This window comes from Nomascus leucogenys, chromosome 4 (genome assembly GCF_006542625.1).
Source record: "Nomascus leucogenys isolate Asia chromosome 4, Asia_NLE_v1, whole genome shotgun sequence".
In the NCBI taxonomy this organism is placed as follows: Eukaryota; Metazoa; Chordata; class Mammalia; order Primates; family Hylobatidae; genus Nomascus; species Nomascus leucogenys.
The window spans coordinates 61503111-61523880 of record NC_044384.1 but is presented as its reverse complement, the minus strand read 5'-3'; the positions used below and the strand labels follow the sequence as shown (position 1 = coordinate 61523880).

Sequence of the window (20770 nt, the reverse complement as noted above, 5' to 3'; positions counted from 1 at the left end):
AGAGACTTTTTTGTTTACTTTTTCGTTGGGTTATGAAATATAACTTATCTTAAATTTGAGAGAAATTGGGATGTTACTGAATTGACGTAAAGGGATGAGTGTTTCATTAAAATGTCAATGCTAATGTTTTACCTCTTAAGCCAATTTACTCTACCCACTGACTTCTTCTTAATTGGGACAGACCTTTAGAAAGGTCAGCTATGATGAGTTGCCACTCTGGAAATGGTATGACATACCGCTTCTTTGCCTCTGGCATATTTTAATTCCTCATTCCACAACTTCTGCTGTTCAGCTTCCAGGTCCTTGGTTAATTTGTTAATAGTCTGCTGCAATTCATTTCTTTCATGATTTATTCGCTCAATGTCTGCAACTGAGTACTTCTGGTTGTCAATAATATTCTGTAGTCGAGTATTCTCCTGTTTTATTGTTTCACATTCTAGTTCTGTGTAGGAAAAAAAACCAAATTTTTAATGTATCTTCAATTCCTACAAAGAAATAGATGCCATCATGTAATAGAGCTAAGATATCTAAATTTCCAAGTCATATACATATGTGTATATATATATTATATATATGTTTTTATATATAGTTTATACATAGAAAAATTTCCAAGTCTCATACATATATATATATATTCTCATTTTTTGGGATAATTCTTTTTGATCTTACTTTGTTTATAACATTCTGGAAGATAAGACAATTAAAGTTTTATGTTAAGAAACTTATTTCCCTATTAGCTTGCAATGGTTTTCAAAAAGTACTACATGAAAAAAAATGGGGCTTCATAAATAATGACTGCCATTAAGAATCCTGGGTTCATGCATGCATCCACATCTGAATGGCTCTGCATGGGGCCAAGGGACATTCTAGGCTGAGCGCAGTGGCTCAAGCCTGTAATCCCAGCACTTTGGGAGGCCGAGGCAGGCGGATCACGAGGTCAGGAGATCGAGACCATCCTGGCTAACATGGTGAAACCCCGTCTCTACTAAAAAAAATACAAAAAATTAGCCGGGCGTGGTGGCGGGCGCCTGTAATCCCAGCTACTCGGGAGGCTGAGGCAGGAGAATGGCGTGAACCCGGGAGGCGGAGCTTGCAGTGAGCCGAGATCGCGCCAGTGCACTCCAGCCTGGGGGACAGAGAAAGACTCCGTCTCAAAAAAAAAAAAAAAAAAAAAAAAAAAAGAGAACATGACATTTGAAACTCACAATGTGAAAAAAATGGAACATTTTGTAATATCGAGGATCACTCCATTGACCTTCCTAGAAAAAGGATCTCTAATTTCACTAACAAAACATGAAGAAGGTTAAGAAGTCTCCAAAACAGTTGGCTGCTTACATAAACAGAACAGGTGGACAAGGTGTGAAAAGCCCAGATTAAACCACATAAGGCAGTCTATTTCAGAAAGTTAATCATCCGTTTCTAAATTCTTGTTACAGAAACAACAGTTGCCTAGAAGTGGGGATTGTGCCATGGCAAATAAGAAAATGAACTGACTTGTGCAGGCTACCTGCCTGAAAAATTAAGCCATGACAGTTGAGTCACACATATTTGGTTAATTCCAATGATTCTGGTTCTTCCCAAACAGAAAACCCATCATCAAAATATAGTGGGTTTTTTTCTAAGGTTTCTCAGGACCATGAAACAATGGCCAAAATTTTGTTCAGCAGGAAAACTGTTGATTTTTTTCTGAAAAAGCTCATTGAATGTAGCTTTAACTTTCTGGAGAAAGAGAAGCATAAGTGAACTTGTAGCTTCTTTGGTGAGGATAGAAGAACTTGGAGTTGTGGTAGATTGCCTTCTTGTGCTTACCAACAGTTTACAGAAGAAAGCCAGTACACTTGTTACTGCTAGTAAAGTCACTGCTTAAAAGCAAATTTGAAGAGTATGTAATAGTTGATTAAATTGGCTTCAATGGCCAGGTGCGGTGGCTCACGCCTATAATCCAGGGCTTTGGGAAGCCCTGAGGCAGGCGGATCACCTGAGGTCAGGAGTTTGAGACCAGCCTGGCCAACATGGTGAAACTCTGTCTCTACTAAATTAGCTGGGCATGGTGGCGCATGCCTGTAATCCCAGCTACTCGGGTGGTTGAGGCATGTGAATCACTTGAATCTGGGAGGCGGAGGCTGCTGTGAGCCGAGATTGTGCCACTGCACGCCAGCCTGGGAGACAGAGTGAGACTCTGTCTTGGGAAAATAAAATAAAATAAAATAAACTAGCTTCAAGCAGTCATAAAAAGGTGGTGGTCAGAATTATCATCCAAACAGAAATTATAAATGATAGAAATATTGTTTTAAAACAATTAAGTGGATTGTAGGAAATCCATAGGAAAATCATCTTACTTTGGTTCCAGGATATACTGGTATATGATGAGATGCCATAAATAAGAATCAGGATACAGATGCTTATTTATTACAGTCGCATTGAGAGATTTCATCTACTAAAGAGCATCTGGTTATTCAAAACATAGTTGGACTATATGATTTACAAAAAAAGTTATTGTCTGAGGACTATGAATTGTGGAAGAATTGTCGAAACCATTTTTTCTTTAAAAGGACACATAATTAAACCCCTAATGAAATCTTAACAGTCTACTTCACATTGAAGTGGAAAAATATCGTAAAAGAACAGCTTCAACTTCAATGAGGTAAAAGTACACTGTGAAGACTGTCTGCCTTTGGGATATGTGGTTATTTGGTAACATTGTTTAAGAACTACCGGGTCTTAATGCAGTCCTGCATAAGAATATAATTTATACTATGTGAAAAAATGAGATAAGACTTATTATGGCCGAGGCAGGTGAATCACCTGAGGTCAGGATTTCGAGACCAGTCTGGCCAACATGGTGAAACCCTGTCTCTACTAAAAATACAAAATTAGCCAGGCGTGGTGGCACACATCTGTGGTCCCAACTACTGGGGAGGCTGAGGCAGGAGAATCGCTTGAACCCAGGAGACGGAGGTAGCAGTGAGCTGAGATTGTGCCATTGCACTCCAGGCTGGGTGACAGACTGAGACTCTGACTCAAAAAAAAAAAAAAAAGATACACACACACACACCACCCCCCCAGAGTTTATTCATATTTTACTGACATTTTCAGTGATAACCATACCAAACTGGTTAGGTTTTTGCTTTCTCTGTTTACCAGTAGTGTTTTCCAGCCTTCTGTGACTCATGGCCTATATAGAATATGATAGCATTTTTATAGCAGACTGGGAAGAAAGGATGAGGATGACCAAGGAGTCAAGAGAGTCATCCTAAGGGTGGAGAGGATTGGTATTTTGGTATCTTGGTTTGTTACAACCTATTTGCAACACAGTGAGCTTAAAGCAAATTCATGGTTAGATAAAGTAAAACTTTACGCATTTATCACAGACGTCTGCACAAAAAATCCACAACATATAATATATATAAAATTTATGGCTGGGTGTGGTGGCTCATGCCTGTAACCCCAGCACTTTGGGAGGCTGAGGTGGGTGGATCACCTGAGGTCAGGAGTTTGAGAGCAGCTTGGCCAACATATAGTGAAACCCTGTCTCTACTAAAAAAAAATGAAAATTAGCTGGGCATGGTGGTGCAAGCCTGTAGTCCCAGCTACTTGGGAAACTGAGGGAGGAGACTTGCTTGAACCCAGGAGGTGGGGGTTGCAGTGAGCCAAGATTGAGCCACTCTACTCCAGCTTGGGCAACAGAGTGACACTCTGTCTCTCAAAACAAAACAAAACAAAAACAAAATAAAATTTAAATATGTCTCATCCACTCATGCCATGAATGGCTTTACATAATCAAGAAAGTTCAAATGCTCATAGAATAAAAACATCTTAGATAAACAGTTATAAAATTAATGTCTCAAACTAAATCACTCTGGAATGGCAAATGATTAAGTATTTCTCTCTCACCTACTGAATTTGCAGCTATCAGAAAAAGTTCTCACAAGAACAAGAAGGATGTATGACAATTCTCTTGATCATATGCTGACAAGAAAGATAAAGTATTAGTATTAGAAAGTATTGATTAAAGGCCAGGTGCTGTGGCTCACACCTGCAATCCCAGCACTTTGGGAGGCCAAGACGGGCAGATCATGAGGTCAGGAGTTTGAGACCAGCCTGGCCAGCATGGTGAAACTCCATCTCTACTAAAAATACAAAAAAGTAGCTGGGCATCGTGGCGTGCACCTGTAATCCCAGCTATTCAGGAGGCTGAGGCAGGAGAATTATTTGAACCCGGGAGGCGGAGGTTGCAGTGAGCCGAGATGGTACCACTGCACTCCAGCCTGGGTGACAGAGCAAGACTACATCTCAAAAAAAAAAAAAAGTTTTGATTAATTGCATTATAAAAATTGTTATAATAATAATTTAGTCCAAGCTTCTTTGTCATCATGGAGAATAAACAAAGGACATTGATTAGGGGCCAAGTGTAAAGTAGTTAATATATTTAAAGAGTTGGTTTAGAGCAAATCCTATATATATATATAAAAATCAGTTATTTGGAAAAAAAAAATAAACAGATTCAGCAAATAACCCTGATAATTACTAGTCTTGAGTTGACAATCAATACTCCATAGACTAAGAGTTAAATCAAATCTCCTAAGGGCCATGTATACAACTCCCACATGGGACAGACACAGCTGGCAAAATCCCAAAAGAAACAAACAGAAGTAGGCGAAGTCCTGGGAAAATAGTATAGTTGTCAATAAATTTATTTTTAAAAGTACAGCCCAGTGGCTCTGTGACTTGTAGATACCTTTCTTTACTCTCCTTCAGGCACTGCAGAAGAATCAAGCAATTGCATGTGCCACAGTGTTTTACAGAATTTTATGATTAAGATTGCTGTGTTTATGAAAGTAAGCTTACAAGACATAAGACATAAAAGAGCTTTCTTTAGTTGCTCTTTTCCCCAAGAACTGTAGTACTTGCAGCTTTAATTCTGATTTTCAATCAGTTTCAGCTGCTGAGCTGCTTAGGCAGTAGTGATGGAGGACAGCCAGTTATAGCAGACTGAGGCAGGCAGAGATCAAGAATCTGGCTTATCAGAGCCAAGCATGGTGGAGCCCACCTATTACAGTCCCAGCTATGTGGGAGGCTGAAGTGGGAGGATTATTTGAACCCAGGAGTTCAAGACCAGCCTGGGCAAAATAGCAAGACTTCATCTCAAAAAAACAAAAGAATCTGGTTTATCTGGCTTATTAATTACAAAGTGGAATACAGTATATATTTGTATATAATTTTTATATATTTCTATATTCAGGCAGCATGTTTTCTTAGGTTAGGCCCTTCTTGGCTTCAAAAAGCCAAATGCTTGAAAACATGTAAGAGTAGTAGGTTGAACAACGGCCACCTAAATATATAAAGTTCTATCTCTGGCAACTGTGAAATTACCTTATTTGGGAAAAGGGTCTTTGCAGATGCGATTAAGTATCTTGAGATGGAGAGATAGCCCTGTATTATTATCCAGGTGGGCCCTAAATCTCATCTTAAATGTCCTTATAAGATAGAGGCAGAGGGAGATATTTCACACAGGTAGTAGAGTATAAACACATAGAGGAGAAGGCAATGTGAAGGTGGAGGCAGAGATCGGAGTGATGTGAACATAGTCCAGTAATGCTGCTAGCCACTAAAAGCTGCAAGAGGCAAGGAATAGATCCTCCCTGAGTCCTTGGAGGGATGCAGATCTGCTGGAACAGCCTCTAGGACTGTGCGAGAATACATTTCTGTTGTTTTAAGCCATCCAAACTTGTGACAGCAGCCTTAGGAAACAAATACGAAACACACTGAAAACTTGGTAGCCTGCTCTAGGCATGTACCACAGAAAAACAAAAGATGTGGATAACAAAGCTGTTTTTACATGTGACAAATCCCACACAGGTTCGCATCCCAGTCTTTTAGCATTAGCTCTGCTTACCTACTCTAGCAATTTCCTCATTGAGACCATTTAATTTCTGGTCAAGAATGGCTGAATGAGACTCCAAATTGCTCATGTATGCCTGATACTTTTGAACATCTCCTTGTAAGGAAGCCTTCAGTTTTCTCAACGACTCTAGACGATTCTTTAAGGGAAAAGAATATAACTTTAGTTATTTTCAATAACCATTCCATATTTTATTTTAAAGTAAAGCAATATTATTTAAATTTATTTTAGACAGAGGTAGATTTGAGATTTCCTTTCATTTTTAGAGGAAGTCAAAAGAACTAAAAGGGGACTATACCGTCAGTTTGAAATAGAAAAAAAAAATTGCTAGAGTTGAAAAAGCACAAACATTTAAAATCTGGTATTTTACAACAACAGTTTGAGTGCTTCACCAATAATGCAGAAAATAAAGTTAGATATCTGGATATTAATATTTAGCTTTTAGAAAACTCAGGATACAATATACTATATAAATCCATTTATTAGCCATTCCTTTTGTACTACCTCCAAAACTCAGGGCTTCTTGTGAGTAATGCTCCCTAGAGGTATATAACACTGGGCTTTGTTCAAAAGTACTTTTGGTTTTATGTAAGTAGAATCTTTCATCATATTCAGAGTACCATTAGTCTAAGACTGATAGACCACAAGGGAAAACAAGGCTCCACAGATACCAAACATGTTTTCATTGGGAGTTTCTATGTGAAAATTTAACTTTTAAGAAGCTTAATTTGTTAATCTATTTTTTAAAATTTTGATAAAGACAGCTAATATCGAAGGACACCAAAAAGTCTAAAAGAGCTCTCAAGTAAGTGTGTAAACATGTTTACTAACCGGTTCTTTTTCTCTTTCTTGTTCCAATCTTGCAATCTGTTCATTCAATGCTCTGTTTTTTGCTTCTAATGATTCCAGCTTAAAAGCATCCACATTAAATAAATCCTCTGGAGACAAAATCCGAAAGCTTTTTAAGACCTCAAATCTGCCTAGAACATTCTTTCCCAAGTTTTCACCATTACTCCCTCCCTCACTTCCTTCTGGTCTCTGCCCAAAACACTATTAGTGAAGTACATCCCATCCTTGTAAAACAGCAAACCCTTTCCATTACTCCACTGTACTTCGACTCTCCTTGTCCTGCTTGATTTTTCTCCAAAGCACTTATCACAATTTGACTTAAAGTTGCTCATTTCATTATTTTCCTCTTTCTGTCTACTAAAATGTAAGCTCATAAGGGCAGAGGTTTTTATCCTATTCATTACTGTATCCTCAGTGCCTAAATGGTGGCTGGCACATAGTAGGTATACAATAAATATTTATTTGAATGAATGAATGCAGTTTTTATGCTTGGTTAATTACATACAGAAATATCAAATTATTCACTAGATGTTTCGATCACTCTAAGTTTTCCTCGCTTAAAACAAGGCCATTTATTTTGCTCCCTCTCCCATGTGAACAAGCTGAAATTGTCCTGGTTACTCTTCAGGAAGATACAGTCCCAGGGGACTATAAGGGAATGCTTTCACCTTTTGTGCTAATACTAGCAAAGTGATTGATTCCATTGTCTTTGGAGGAATAGCTTCACCTCCATTTATCTACTTTACCTTCCATTTTGGCATTTTATATACAAGACTATTTCAATAGAAAGAACGAAAATGTAAAATAATACCTCTGGAATGTTTTAGAGTTAGCTAGTAAATACTGTATGTCACTAGGTTGTAAATGAGTAAAAAAAAAAAAAAGATTTTCCTTACATATTTGGAAGTATAATGTCTTGTTAACTTTTTGCCACAAATTTTGAAAGAGACCTTAGTTCTTTCGACTAATTGGTGCTTTAATTTGTAAGCAAGGACAACATAGGGATATTATCCCCCAAGAGGAATAACATTTGCTAATGATCGTCTATGCTTCTGGTAGTGTGTTTGGTACTTTATTATACTGTCATCTACTGCTGCTAAACTTTGTCAGATAGGTCAAGTATTTTATTAAGGCCCCACAGACAGTAAGAGGTCTGGCCTCAGGTCTGGCTCCAACACTAGTATTCTTTTGGCTTAATTTCTCTCCACCAAAGAAACCACAAAGATAAAAATCAGTAGGCATCCAGATACATTTAAAGTAAGTAGCTCCTGTGAACATTGGATATGGTAAATAAATTACCACTCCATGAGCAGAGTGAAATGACCAAAAGCAAGCACCCTAAGAACGAGAACACTTACTCAGTTTTGACTGCAGCTCTGCATTCATCTCATCAAAGCTGTCGGCACCACTCATAAAACTCTCATAGCATTTTATGGTGTAGTCCAAAAACAACTATGGGGTTAAGCAGATTTTAAAAACAAAGTCATGATTCTCTATTTGGTTTGTTTCACTTTTCTAGGTGGAAATTTAAATTTGAATTTAAAAAATAGTCAGAAATACTAACTAGTCAGATGAACCTATAAATAAGAGACAAAAACCTAGGCTATATAATTATGCTATACAGACTTATTTAGTCTGCTACTTCTAAATATGAATAATGAGAATAAAATAACACTTAAATTTGGATAAAGGCAATATTTAAAAACAGTAAGCCATACCTTCAGAAGTTTGAGAAGGTCAAACAAACAAGGAAGCTTATTAATAAATGTAACTCAACATAAAATGCACAAACTTAATCATCTTTAGGAATAAAGAACCTGATGAAAAATTTAAATAAACTGCTGATCATCTAAGTCCAGTTGAATTCATAAGGTCTAATTGTAAAAACCCAAATGAATTAATGAAGGCTACAATTACACTGTAACTTTAGGCTAAAAAATGAGTTTCATGACGAGTAGCAATCTAAACAGTATAATACTAGAATTCTTAACATTTATCCAAGAGAAAATAACACTATATTTTGCATTCATGAGATGTTTTGGTCACTGAGAATGTAGACTTTATGAGAAGGCAAGAATGGATGATCAGAATTTTCCATAGCCTAGATGAAGTAAATATCCCTCCAGACAAACCAATTCTCTTTGTGCTAATTCGTTGCTTATTAAAGTGACCTTGAAGTGAGTACCCTGAATAGGTAGTCTGAGTATTCCTGTAACTGGAAAGGTGTATCACTGATGGTAAATTCATACATTTTCATTCTCCTTCAGATCAGTTGCTGTGAATTTGGTAGGACTGAATCAGTTTCCATAAGCTTGGTCAATTTTGATCTTATAGGTTTAAAAATATTGAGTTTGTGGACCCACAAAGCTGAGTATCAGAATCTTGTGAAGCCAGATACTCTGACAACTTTCTTTAATTACAAACAGTACTTTATAATTTCCCATGTGCTTCTCTATATATTGTCATTTGAAATAATAGCTATAATAGCTCAGAGAGCAAGAATAATTTTTAACCTTTAGGGTGGATGTCAAGACATTTAACACTTTTTTTTGAGATAGGGTCTCACTTTGTCACTCATGCTAGAGTACAGTGACATGATCTTGGCTCACTGTAGACTTGACCTCCTGGAATCAAGTGATCCTGCAGCCTCAGCCTCCCGAGTAGCTGGGACCACAGGCATGCACCACCACACCCAGCTAATTTTTGTACTTTTTGTAGAGATGGGGTTTCGCCATGTTGCCTAGGGTGGTCTTGAACTTTGGAGCTCAAGCAATCTGCCCACCTCGGCCTCCCAAAATGCTAGAATTACAGGTGTAAGCCACTGTGTCTGGCAAGACATTTAATACTTAATAGATGTTGTAATGTACTTGGGTGAAAACTGAGGGGCAATTAGAGGCAGCCCAATATACATATTGCAATGTGGGAGGCTAATTTTCTCAAGGGTAGGATCAAAGGTTTTCTAGGAGCCTTTCCAGCTGGGATCATTGTTGAAGTAGTAAAGGCACATGTTTATTTTTTGTTAAAAAGAAAAAGGCAATGATGCCAATACTAGTCAGTTGATGTATCTTTGAACTACATCCCAGGCAGTCATAAAAGATGGGACTGAAATTATTCCCACTTTTCTTTTGTGACAAAAGTTTCAAAGAATGAAGGTTAGAATTAGAACAGAGAATAGTTTTTCTTCTAAGTGGCCCGTGTGATGACTGGTTTTTTATGTATGCCAGGAAATATTAATGTATAATCTTAATATTTCTTTTATCTCAACCACTTTTGGAAGTGGTGACTCCAAGCTAAGCGGCAATATGTCTAATGAAAAAGGTCGAAACAAAATAAACAACCTACCTACGTGCAATATCTTAAGACTCAACCTATTATGTTTTATACTGACAAAGAATTACATTAAAATAATGTTGCCAATATTGATATCTTCATTCTACAACATAAAGGAGGAAAAGAAACATTACGTCTATAACATATAACAACATGTTATGATTTAATTCCAATCCCCTCCCATTTTTACTTAGTTAACATTTTCAAATTTTTGTGCCTAGTTAATTTTAAGAAATTATAATGTGATTCAAACAGATCCGTTAATATTAAAAAAAATCAAATTTAGAATGTTTTCAGGAAGCAAAAAGACAACTCTACAAAAGAATATATAGACAATCCCTGACTTAACGACGGTTTGACTTTAGATTTTTCAGCTTTCTGATGGTGTGAAAGCAATGGAGTAGAAACCATCCTTCAAGTATCCATACAACCTTTTTGTTTTTCACTGTTAGTAGAGTATTCAATAAATTACAAGAGCTATTCAATAGTTTATTATAAAATATGCTTTCTGTTAGATAATTTTGCCCAACTGTAAGCTAGTTTAATTGTTCTGAGAATGTTTAAGGTAGGCTAGGCTAAGCTATGACGTTTGGCAAGTTAGGTGTATTAAATGCATTTTTGACATGATATTTTCACCTTATAGTCAGTTTATTACTCTATCATAAGTTGAGAGGCACCTGTATTAAATCCAATAGCGACACAATAACATCAAGGCAATTCATTATTACAGTTTATGATAATATATGGTACCTTATTATGCATAATTCCATCTTCAGTTTCTTCTCCCCAAGGCTGCCCATCATCAAATAAAGGTGAGCTTTCTTTCATGGCAGTATGTATCTAATTAGTACACAAGCAAGAAAAGCAAGTTGATTTGAAAAATGCACCTTTCATTTTTGGCAAATTCTGTTTTTAGTGTCAATTTTAGAAGCATTTACATTATTGTGTAACTAAAAGTCTCTTTTGATAGGTTATTATATTGAACATTAACACTTTTGACTTTCTTTCGAATAAAACAATTTGAAGGTATCCTTTTGATAATTTCTTTTTTTTTTTTTTTTTTCTTTTGAGACGGAGTCTCGTTCTGTCACCCAGGCTGGAGTGCAGTGGCGCGATCTCGGCTCACTACAAGCTCCGCCTCCCGGGTTCACGCCATTCTCCTGCCTCAGCCTCTCCGAGTAGCTGGGACTACAGGCGCCAGCCACCACGCCCGGCTAATTTTTTTTTTTTGTATTTTTAGTAGAGACGGGGTTTCACCGTGGTCTCGATCTCCTGACCTCGCGATCCGCCCGCCTCGGCCTCCCGAAGTGCTGGGATTACAAGCATGAGCCACCGCGCCCGGCCCCTTTTGATAATTTCAAAACCCTTTTGTTTAGTAACTAAACTCTTCAGGATCTAGAAAGGATGGATTCTATATTTACCTCTGTTCTACAGAGAAAAATGTTGACCTTTATGCTGCTATTAACCCATTGAGAGTAAATATACACATTTTAATGCAATTTTAACTAAGAATCCAAAACAGAATTGCCACATAAAAGGTAAGCCAATAATAATTTTTCTCTTTGAGCTCAATTTTGGTGCTCAAATGTTAATCGAGTAACTTATTCAGTATGTACAATATGAACTTTAGATGAAATTTTACAATAGAAAATCTTTAGAAATACAATAGTTTAAATTGAAAGTGATGACATAAATTATAGCAAAACATTCACATGTTTAAAATTGACAAGCCAAAAGGAAAATAGTTAAAGGTTTTTAAGGCATAGAAATTCCATTTTGGAATGCCTGTTTTTATATCTTCTTTTAAAAATATAACATTTAAAACATGAAAAAATAGAATATTTCAATGAAATTGCTATATATATGTGTAGATATAAATGCAGATATACTAGATATATATCTATTAATATCTATTATCTTGATATATAGATATCTAGATATAAATATGTATTTTTTTTTTTTGAGATGGAGTCTCACTTTGTCACCCAGGATGCAGTGCACTGGTGCAATCTTGGCTCACTGCAACCTCTGCCTCCCGGGTTCAGGTGATTCTCCTGTCTCAGCCTCTGGAGTACGTGGGATTACAGGCATGAGCCACCATGCCTGGCTAATTTTTATATTTTCTGTAGAGACGGGGTTTCACCATGTTGGCCAGGCTGGTCTCGAACTCCTGACCTCAGGTGATCCACCCGCCTTGGCCTCCCAAAGTGCAGGGAATAACAGGTGTCATGAACCACTGCACCTGGCCAAGATATCAATATGTATCTAATAGTATAATGAACACTAAGTATAAGAATACTAACTTCTAAGAAAAGGACTATGCTCTAGGAGTACCTAAAAGAAGAATCGGGTTTCGCATACAGGATTTCTCAGGGAGACAATGTCCTTAGCCTAGAGTTGCTTGCCCTGCTACCCCTGTCCTATTCTAAAGGCATTCAGAAGATTCTTTGTTTATCTAAGGCGGATGCAGAAGAGCTCTAACAACTGGGTCTTCTACCTTGCCTTTTTTCGACAAGGCCTCAGGTGGCAGACAGATTTTTTTTTTTTTTGAGATGGAGTCTCCCTCTGTTGCCCAGGCTGGAGTGCAGTGGCTGTGATCTTGGCTCGCTGCAACCTCTGCCTCCTGGATTCAAGCGATTCTCCTGCCTCAGCCTCCTGAGTAGCTGGGATTACAGGTGCCTGTCACCATGCCTAGTTTTTGCATTTTTAGTAGAGATGGGGTTGCACTATATTGGCCAGGCTTGTCTCGAACTCCTGACCTCAGGTGATCCACCCACCTTGGCCTCCCAAAGTGCTGGGATTACAGGCATGAGCCACCGCGCCCGGCCAACACACAGATTTAATAAAGTCTGAAAGACATGTAGGGTAGAACCCAAGATAAGGAACAGAATCTTATATCTTGTCATCAGGGTAAAGACAGTTTCTCTCACCTTGTCAAGGTCCTTATGAAAACTCTTGCTACTTTGCAAGATTCACGGAGAGCCTTACACAGGGACATACAGATCCCCAAGAGCTATAGAAAAGACTACTGAAAGGACTGAAGAATTGTGAACTAGGAAGACTGGTTGAAATAGTTTCAACCTGTAATTATAGATATAAAAAGTATACATTTGAATCATGTTTTCATCTAAAGGTGGTGTTTTCCACTATAACACCACTTCTTAATATTGTGAAACATCAGAGGAGGAAAAGGACGCAGAGGGATCTGGGATAAGTCAGGCCCAAGTCCACTTCGATCACTAACCAAAAGGCTAACAAGATGCTCCTGCAGTGTATGCAACCCTCCTATTTATGGTCCTTAGTAGAGAAGACATGGTAACTTTAGCTAAATTATTATCACTTAGACACTGTAATCAGGACTGATTATGTGCCAAGTTCTGTGCAAGGAGGCATAGTGAGATAGGAAATCAAAGCGTATTTACAAAGCATGAACAATTTAGGAGCATAATAAATGAATAATAAACAATGAACAAATAGAGGTCATTAGGAAATCAACATATTAGATCAATAGGTCAAGATAATAACAATACTCTCAATACATCCTGCAAAAGCATAGGATAACCTTCAAAGATCATTCTTGATAAAAGTGAATAAACTTCAACACGAAAAGTATTATCTTCTACTGAATACATCATACTAAATGATACAATGAAAAATACTTAATTTAAAAACACTGGTTAGTAATAGAAATCAACTGAGAACAGTAGTTGTAATAAAGCAATTCAATAAGGGTAGTAAACACAAAGAATTCTTTTAGTAACAATCACCATAGAAATAGAATTAAAAAAAGAGAAAGTGTGTTCATCATAGTAACAAAACACATGGCATTGATAAAAAATATGTTGTTTGATATTAAGAAAACTACATGGCCAGGTATGGTGGCTCATGCCTGTAATCCCAGCACTTTGGGGGGCTGAGGCAGGTGGATCACCTTAGGTCAGGAGTTCAAGATCAGCCTGGCCAACATAGTGACACCCTGTCTCTACCGAAAATACAAAAATTAGCCAGGTGTGGTGGTGGGCACCTGTAATCCTAGCTACTTGGGAGGCTGAGGCACGAGAATTGCTTGAACCTGGCAGGTGGAGGTTGCAGTGAGCTGAGATCACGCCACTGCATTCCAGCCTAGGTGACAAAGCAAGACTCTGTCTCAAAAAAAAACCAAACAAAAAAACAAAACAAACAAACAAACAAAAACAAACCATAGAACGAAAAAACAAAAACAAAATCTTACTGAAGGAACAAAAGAGATGAATAAATGAGATTTAACACTTTCCCATATGATAAGATTAAATATTGACAGGATGGAAATTTCCCCTTATCTATCATAAATTCAATGTTATGCCAATAATAACAAAATCACAAGATTTTCTTAAAATCTGAAAAAATAATTTACAGAGTGAGGATACGACAATAGCTAACATTGTGAAAAGAAGAATGTTCCTCTTCTAGATAAAATATATTAGAAAGTGACAGGAATTAGTACGGTCATGAAGCAGGGATAGAAAAAAAAGAGCAGAGAAATAGGTTTAATTAAGAACATACTGGTGACAGTTCAAAACTGTGGGGAAAATATCATTTATTTATTTTTGAGATGGAGTTTTGCTCTATTGTCTAGGCTGGAGTGCAGTGGTGTGATATCGGCTCACTGCAACCTCCACCTCCTGGGTTCAAACGATTCTCATGCCTCAGCTTCCCAAGTAGCTGGGACTTCAGGCGTGCACCATCACACCCGGCTAATATTTTTGTATTTTTAGTAGAGACGGGTTTTGTCATGTTGGCCAGGCTGGTCTCTAGCTTCTGACCTCGGGTGATCTACCTGCCTCAGCCTCCCAAAGTGCTGGGATTACAGGCATGAGCCACAGCGCCCGGCCAATATCAGTTTTTCCATAAATGGGACTGAGATACATGAGTGAATTATTTAAAAAAGAAGGCCTTCTCTTTCTTATACTAAAATAAATTGGAGATGAATTAAGATTTAAACACAGCACAAAGAAGCCATAAAAATACTAGGAGAAAATTTGAAAAATTGTTTTTTAAAAAACATTGGGGAGGAAAAGAGGCCTTCCTAAACATGGCTAAATTTCTAGGCTTACGTTAAATGAGAAAGAAAATTAGAAAAAGAAACCTTCAGTCTCTCATGGATTAATACATCACATCATGCAAAGCAATATAAAAAGGAGGGGATTCCAACTTAAATAATGGGCTTGGAGGGCCGGGCGTGATGGCTCACGCCTATAATCCCAGCAGTTTGGGAGGCCGAGGTGGCCGGATCACAAGGTCAGGAGTTTGAGACCAGCCTGGCCAAGATGGTGAAACCCCATGTCTACTAAAAATACAAAAAATTAGCCGGATGTGATGGCAGGTGCCTATAATCCCAGCTACTCAGGAGGCTGAGGCAGACAATTGCTTGAACCTGGGAGGCGGAGGTTGCAGTGAGCCGAGATTGTGCCACTGCACTCCAGCCCAGGCGACAGAGTGAGACTCGCCTCAAGAAAAAAAAAACAAAAAAACAAAAAAAAAACCAGAGGGGCTTGGAGGCATCGCAAGAGGCCCCTCCCCAAGTGAAGCTACTGCAGGTAATCCACAAGCTCCACATGCTATCTCCCAACCACACAATATCATAAGCTGCTTAGGCAAACAAGAGTTAAGTGTTCTAGTGACAATGGGGATATCTGATTGTGAGACCAAAAAAGTAGTTATCAAATGTCCATGGGCATCACTGGGGAGAGACAAATTGAATGCATAAATGTTATATATAAAGTCAATGAAACTTGGATTTTTATTAATGGGCTATGGCATTGGAATTCTACTCTCTTGACAATGGGTGGTACTGTATGTACCAGCATGGCTCCTGGGTCAAAATCCATATATACCCAGTGCCTGCCTTCATTTAGTTAAAGGCTTGCTGATGGCCAAGACAATGTCAGGGGAACAGTATTAGCTTTAGGAATTCTAGCACTAAGTAGGACATGAAACTCAGAAGCTACAAAAGGAGAGACTGCATTAAATTAGATTAAAAACTCACATTTCTGAACAGATAAAACAGCACATGAAATTAAAAAAAAAGAGAGAGAGAGAAAAAAATTACTTGCACCATATAGACAGGAGCTAATTTCTCTGACTCAACCATTTTTGACTTGCAAAATGGCACTCTTGCAAATCAATACAAAAAAAAATCAAAAGAGTAGATATTATAATAAATGTAAAAAAGTTCACCTTTAAAAACAAAAAATGTAAATAAGAAAAAATTAGCTGTCAATTTTTTTTGCTTGTTGTGTTGCCAACTATTAAAACCATCAGTAAGTTTAATATATAAAGATTCAAATTCATAGCAAAAAGCAAATGGTGAAATAAAACTTGCCTAAAAAACCATGTACAAGCAAGTTAAAAGAAAAATAATCATATAAAAACATAAATTGTTTAAATATATATATATAAACACACACGTATACACATATACACACGCATTTATATATAAACGAGCTATTTTTCACCTCCTAAATTGATAAAGATTTTAAAACAACAATGCTTACGGTTTGGAAAAATGGGTATGCTCAAACATTGTTGAGCTTTTAATTGGTACAATTTAATTTTTCTAGAGAAAAATTTGTCAATATGTATCAAAAGTTTAAAAAATATACATATAGTACTTTGCACAGCAACACGCACTTTTAAAACTATATCACAAGGGGCCGGTCGTGGTGGCTCAGGCCTGTAATCCCAGCACTTTGGGAGGCTGAGGTGGGCAGATCACCTGAGGTCAGGAGTTTGAGACCAGTCTGGCTAACATGGTGGAACCCCGTCTCTACTAAAAATACAAAATTAGCCAGGCGTGGTGGTGCATGCCTGTAATCCCAGCTACTCAGGAGGCTGAGGCAGGAGAATTTCTTGAACCTGGGAAGCGGAGGTTGCAGTGAGCTGAGATCACCACACTCCAGCCTGTGCAACAGAGTGAGACTCCCTCTCAAAAACAAAACAAAACAAAACAAAACAAAACATCACAAGGAAACGTGTTATGTTATTGTCTGAGTTTGGAGATTATGGTTATATCACTGTATTCTCCAAACTTCTTGCAGTGAATATGGATTTTAATTAAAAAGGGTAAAAATGAATTTCATGAGGGAAAATAAAAAATGAATTTCCTATTGACTCATTTTTTTGAGTTGTAAAACCTCATGATAATAAATAATCTCCTTGTCAATTGGTATTCTCTTCCTTTTACCTTGTGGTAATAGTTTGAAAAACTTAAAATCAAATGTGCTTTGAAAAAATGAAAACTCTGAAGCAGACTTTGAGAATACTGTCAAAAGACTGGGCGAGAAAAATATTTTTTTGAGGAAAAAAACCCTTTCCCATGTATACATTTCAAAAGAACAAATCAAATACCTTGATGCAGTCTATTAGCCAAACTAAGGCTGCCACAATGTGAGGCCACGTATGAGGAGCCCCCACTGTATACATGGAGCTTTTGGATAGTGCAAAAGGATACCTATGAGAAATCAGAAAAACATAAGCTAATTTAATGTTATTATAATTTAGTAAAGATAATGGTTAATCAAGAAGTTATATTTAAAAAATTCCACATATATACTCAGTCTTGACTTGTTTGGAGGTAAGATATGTTGGGATTCTATCCTTAGTCATCCCAATCTCTGTGTATTTCTCTGTAGATTACTTTCTACATCTATCCCCCAAGCTGCAGAACTTGACCTATACAACCAATATGCTGGACTACTCTCTCAAAACATTTTTGTTCCCTCAAATTCAATATACCCCCAATAAACCAAATATATATACACCTCCAAATCCATTCTTCCCACTTTCAATTTCATCACGCTCTGTTTTTACCAGGCGTGAATCCTGGTTTGTTTTTTTTTTTTGGCTTCTGTAAAATCTGTGGTATCCAGCCTGTCTTTTCTATTCTCTGTCACTTCAGCAGTTCAGGGCTTTATATTCTATCTTCTGTTGCTCTGTAATAACCTACGAGTAGTTTTTTTTTTTAAACAAAGAAAAGTGTATTTAATCCATCTGTATCCATCATCAAACTTCATCAGTTACTAACAATTTGTTAATCCTTCCTGCTTCTACCACCAGCAACTTTTATTTATTTTTTGTAAGCAGTTGCTATTTTTCTTTTCAATGTATCCTACATATATTGCCCACAGTGGTCATCTTAAAACATATTATTTCTGTAACTCAAACTTTTTACAAATTGATTTAATTTGTTTCATCTCTGTGTGCCAGTCATGTCTCTAAACTAATAAGAAATATGCATACCCAAGGTCTTTAAAGATTCTTGGAACCTCTTCTTCAAACTTTGTGTCAGGAAGTTCGTATGAGGGGCACAGGAAGCCATAAAGAAATGTGAAGATCTTCAGGAAGTCTTTAACAGAGGGAGCTTGTAGAGATTTCATGGACACATTATGTGCATAACCATTTTCTGTAAGAAACTACAATAATTTTTATGAACCACCAAATGTTTTGTAATGGAAAATTATTGGAAAATACCTATGACAACAATCACAGTTTAGATTAAAATCCTAAAGTACCTCACAGAGTTGTCGAATACACTGCTGAATGAATGCTTTGTCATTAAGTGGTCTCGGGTCCTTGATTTTCTCAGAACTGGAAAATATACCAAGTTGACTATTCCGGGATCCATGCCCACTAGTTCTGGAAATATATTTTTAAAAAGCCAGTTAAAACTATTTGCTTCTGTGATCAAGTCTAAATTATTTCAAGGCAGTTTTGCATTTTAACATCAACATCAAACATTACATTCTTATAACTAAACAGAATTCTTTTATTTAAAGCAGAGAAAAGGAGCAAATAATGAAGAGTAAAATATGAGGTTACAGCAGTTAAAGATAAGGATGTAAAACGAGGCAAGAATAAACACACACTTGGCCGGGCACAGTGGCTTATGCCTGTAATCCCAGCACTTTGGGAGGCTGAGGCGGTGGATCACGAGGTCAGGAGTTCAAGACCAGCCTGGTCAAGATGGTGAAACCTCGTCTCTACTAAAAATACAAAAAAAATTAGCCAGATGTGTTGGCAGGCACCTGTAATCCCAGCTACTTGGGAGGCTGAGGCAGGAGAATTGCTTGAACCGGCGAGGTGGAGGTTGCAGTGAGCCAAGATTGTGCCACTGCATTCCAGCCTGGGCAACAGAGCGAGACTCCATCTCAAAAAAAAAAAAAAAATGCAGACAGTATCAGTACCTTCTCATAGGGCAGTTCTGAGGATTGATTGAAAGATTTAATATAGATAAAGCACTTAAAACAATGTCTGGCCTATAGGAATACTCCACAAATACTAGATTTCGTAATTACTATCATCTCTAAAGTTTAGCTCTGAGATGAATTACATTACAAAAATGCCTTAAGATTTTTCATCAACTGAAATAAATACCAAAAATGGAAGTTTAAACCAATGAAACCAAATTGGTTTCATGGCAGAGACTTTTTTAAAAGGTGACAAGTACTTCATCTCTAAATATTTTCAAAAGAATGGAAGAAACAGGTTTGTCTTAAAGTTATATTTTGTTTTGGCAAGACAACAATATAATTTATCGTCTTAATTTTGGGGTTGAACTTTTTAAAAAAATATCAGTTTTATTGACATAATTTGTTTAGAATAAAATGCACTTGTTTAAAGCATACAATTTGATGAAGTTTGACAATATACGCATTTGTGTCACCTCTGCCAATCAAAATATGAGCATTTCTATCATCCCCCAAAGTCTCCTTTTGCCCCTTAATAGTCAATCCTTCTCCAACCTGCAGCCTAGACAACCACTGACCTACTCCAGATAGATAGTTGTTCTCGAAGTGTTGTTTAGGGATCACTGAGAAGTCAAAACTATTTTTATGATAAAACTAAGATGTTATTTGCTCTTTTCATTTTCAATCTCTCATGAGTGTACAGTGGAGTTTTCCAGAGGCTGGTAACATGATGTATGATATTGTAACAGATTAAATGCAGAAGCAAGTATTAGAATCTAGCTGTCTGCTATTAAGCCATAAGAGATTTGCAAAAACGTAAAACAACGTCACTCTTCTTACTGAAATTGTCTTATTTTTGAAAATATGTTTTTTAAAAGTTGAAAACATTTATGTTACCATGTAATGGGTTGTTATTTCAAATTGAATACATATTTTAAATTTTTCTCAGTTTTAATTTCTACTATGGTTAATTTTGACAGATATAGCCCATAAAACAAAAGCTCTGTGGCGTTCTCATTAATCTTTTAGACTGTAAAAATGACTAAAATGTCAGACTACATGATGTTTCCTCATTTTACATTTATTTTTTTGAGACAGGGTGTTTCTCTGTTGCCTAGGCTGGAGTGCAGTGGTGCTAACATGGCTCACTGGAGCCTCAACTTTCTGGGCTCAAGCAAACCTCCTGCCTAAGCCTCTTGAATAGCTAGGATTATAGGCATGCACCATGATGCTTGGCTAATTTTTAAATTAAAAAAAGTTTTTTTTTGAGACAGAGTCTCACTGTCACCCAGGGTGGAGTTCAGTGGTGTGATCTCAGCTCACTACAACTTCCACCTCCTGGGTTCAAGTGATCCTCCTGCTTCAGCCTCCCAAGTAGATGGGACTACAGGCATGTGCCACTGCCCCTGGCTAATAATTGCATTTTTTGTAGCAACAGGGTTTCACCATATTGCTCAGCTAGGTC

At 37.2% G+C, this 20770-nt stretch overlaps 1 protein-coding gene across 1 annotated transcript in view; it reads right to left on the bottom strand.

The window, feature by feature from the left end:
• NDC80 (NDC80 kinetochore complex component) overlaps positions 1-20770 on the bottom strand; it is a 45681-nt gene that overhangs the window by 20632 nt on the left and 4279 nt on the right. Inside the window, exons 4-11 of the mRNA XM_003262022.2 lie at positions 18631-18754; positions 18359-18531; positions 17468-17570; positions 10832-10921; positions 8110-8203; positions 6734-6840; positions 5897-6041; positions 237-442 (exon numbers count right to left, since the gene is read on the bottom strand). Of these exons, the coding sequence (XP_003262070.1) occupies positions 237-442; positions 5897-6041; positions 6734-6840; positions 8110-8203; positions 10832-10921; positions 17468-17570; positions 18359-18531; positions 18631-18754 (1042 nt within the window). The remainder of the gene's footprint in view (positions 1-236; positions 443-5896; positions 6042-6733; positions 6841-8109; positions 8204-10831; positions 10922-17467; positions 17571-18358; positions 18532-18630; positions 18755-20770) is intronic.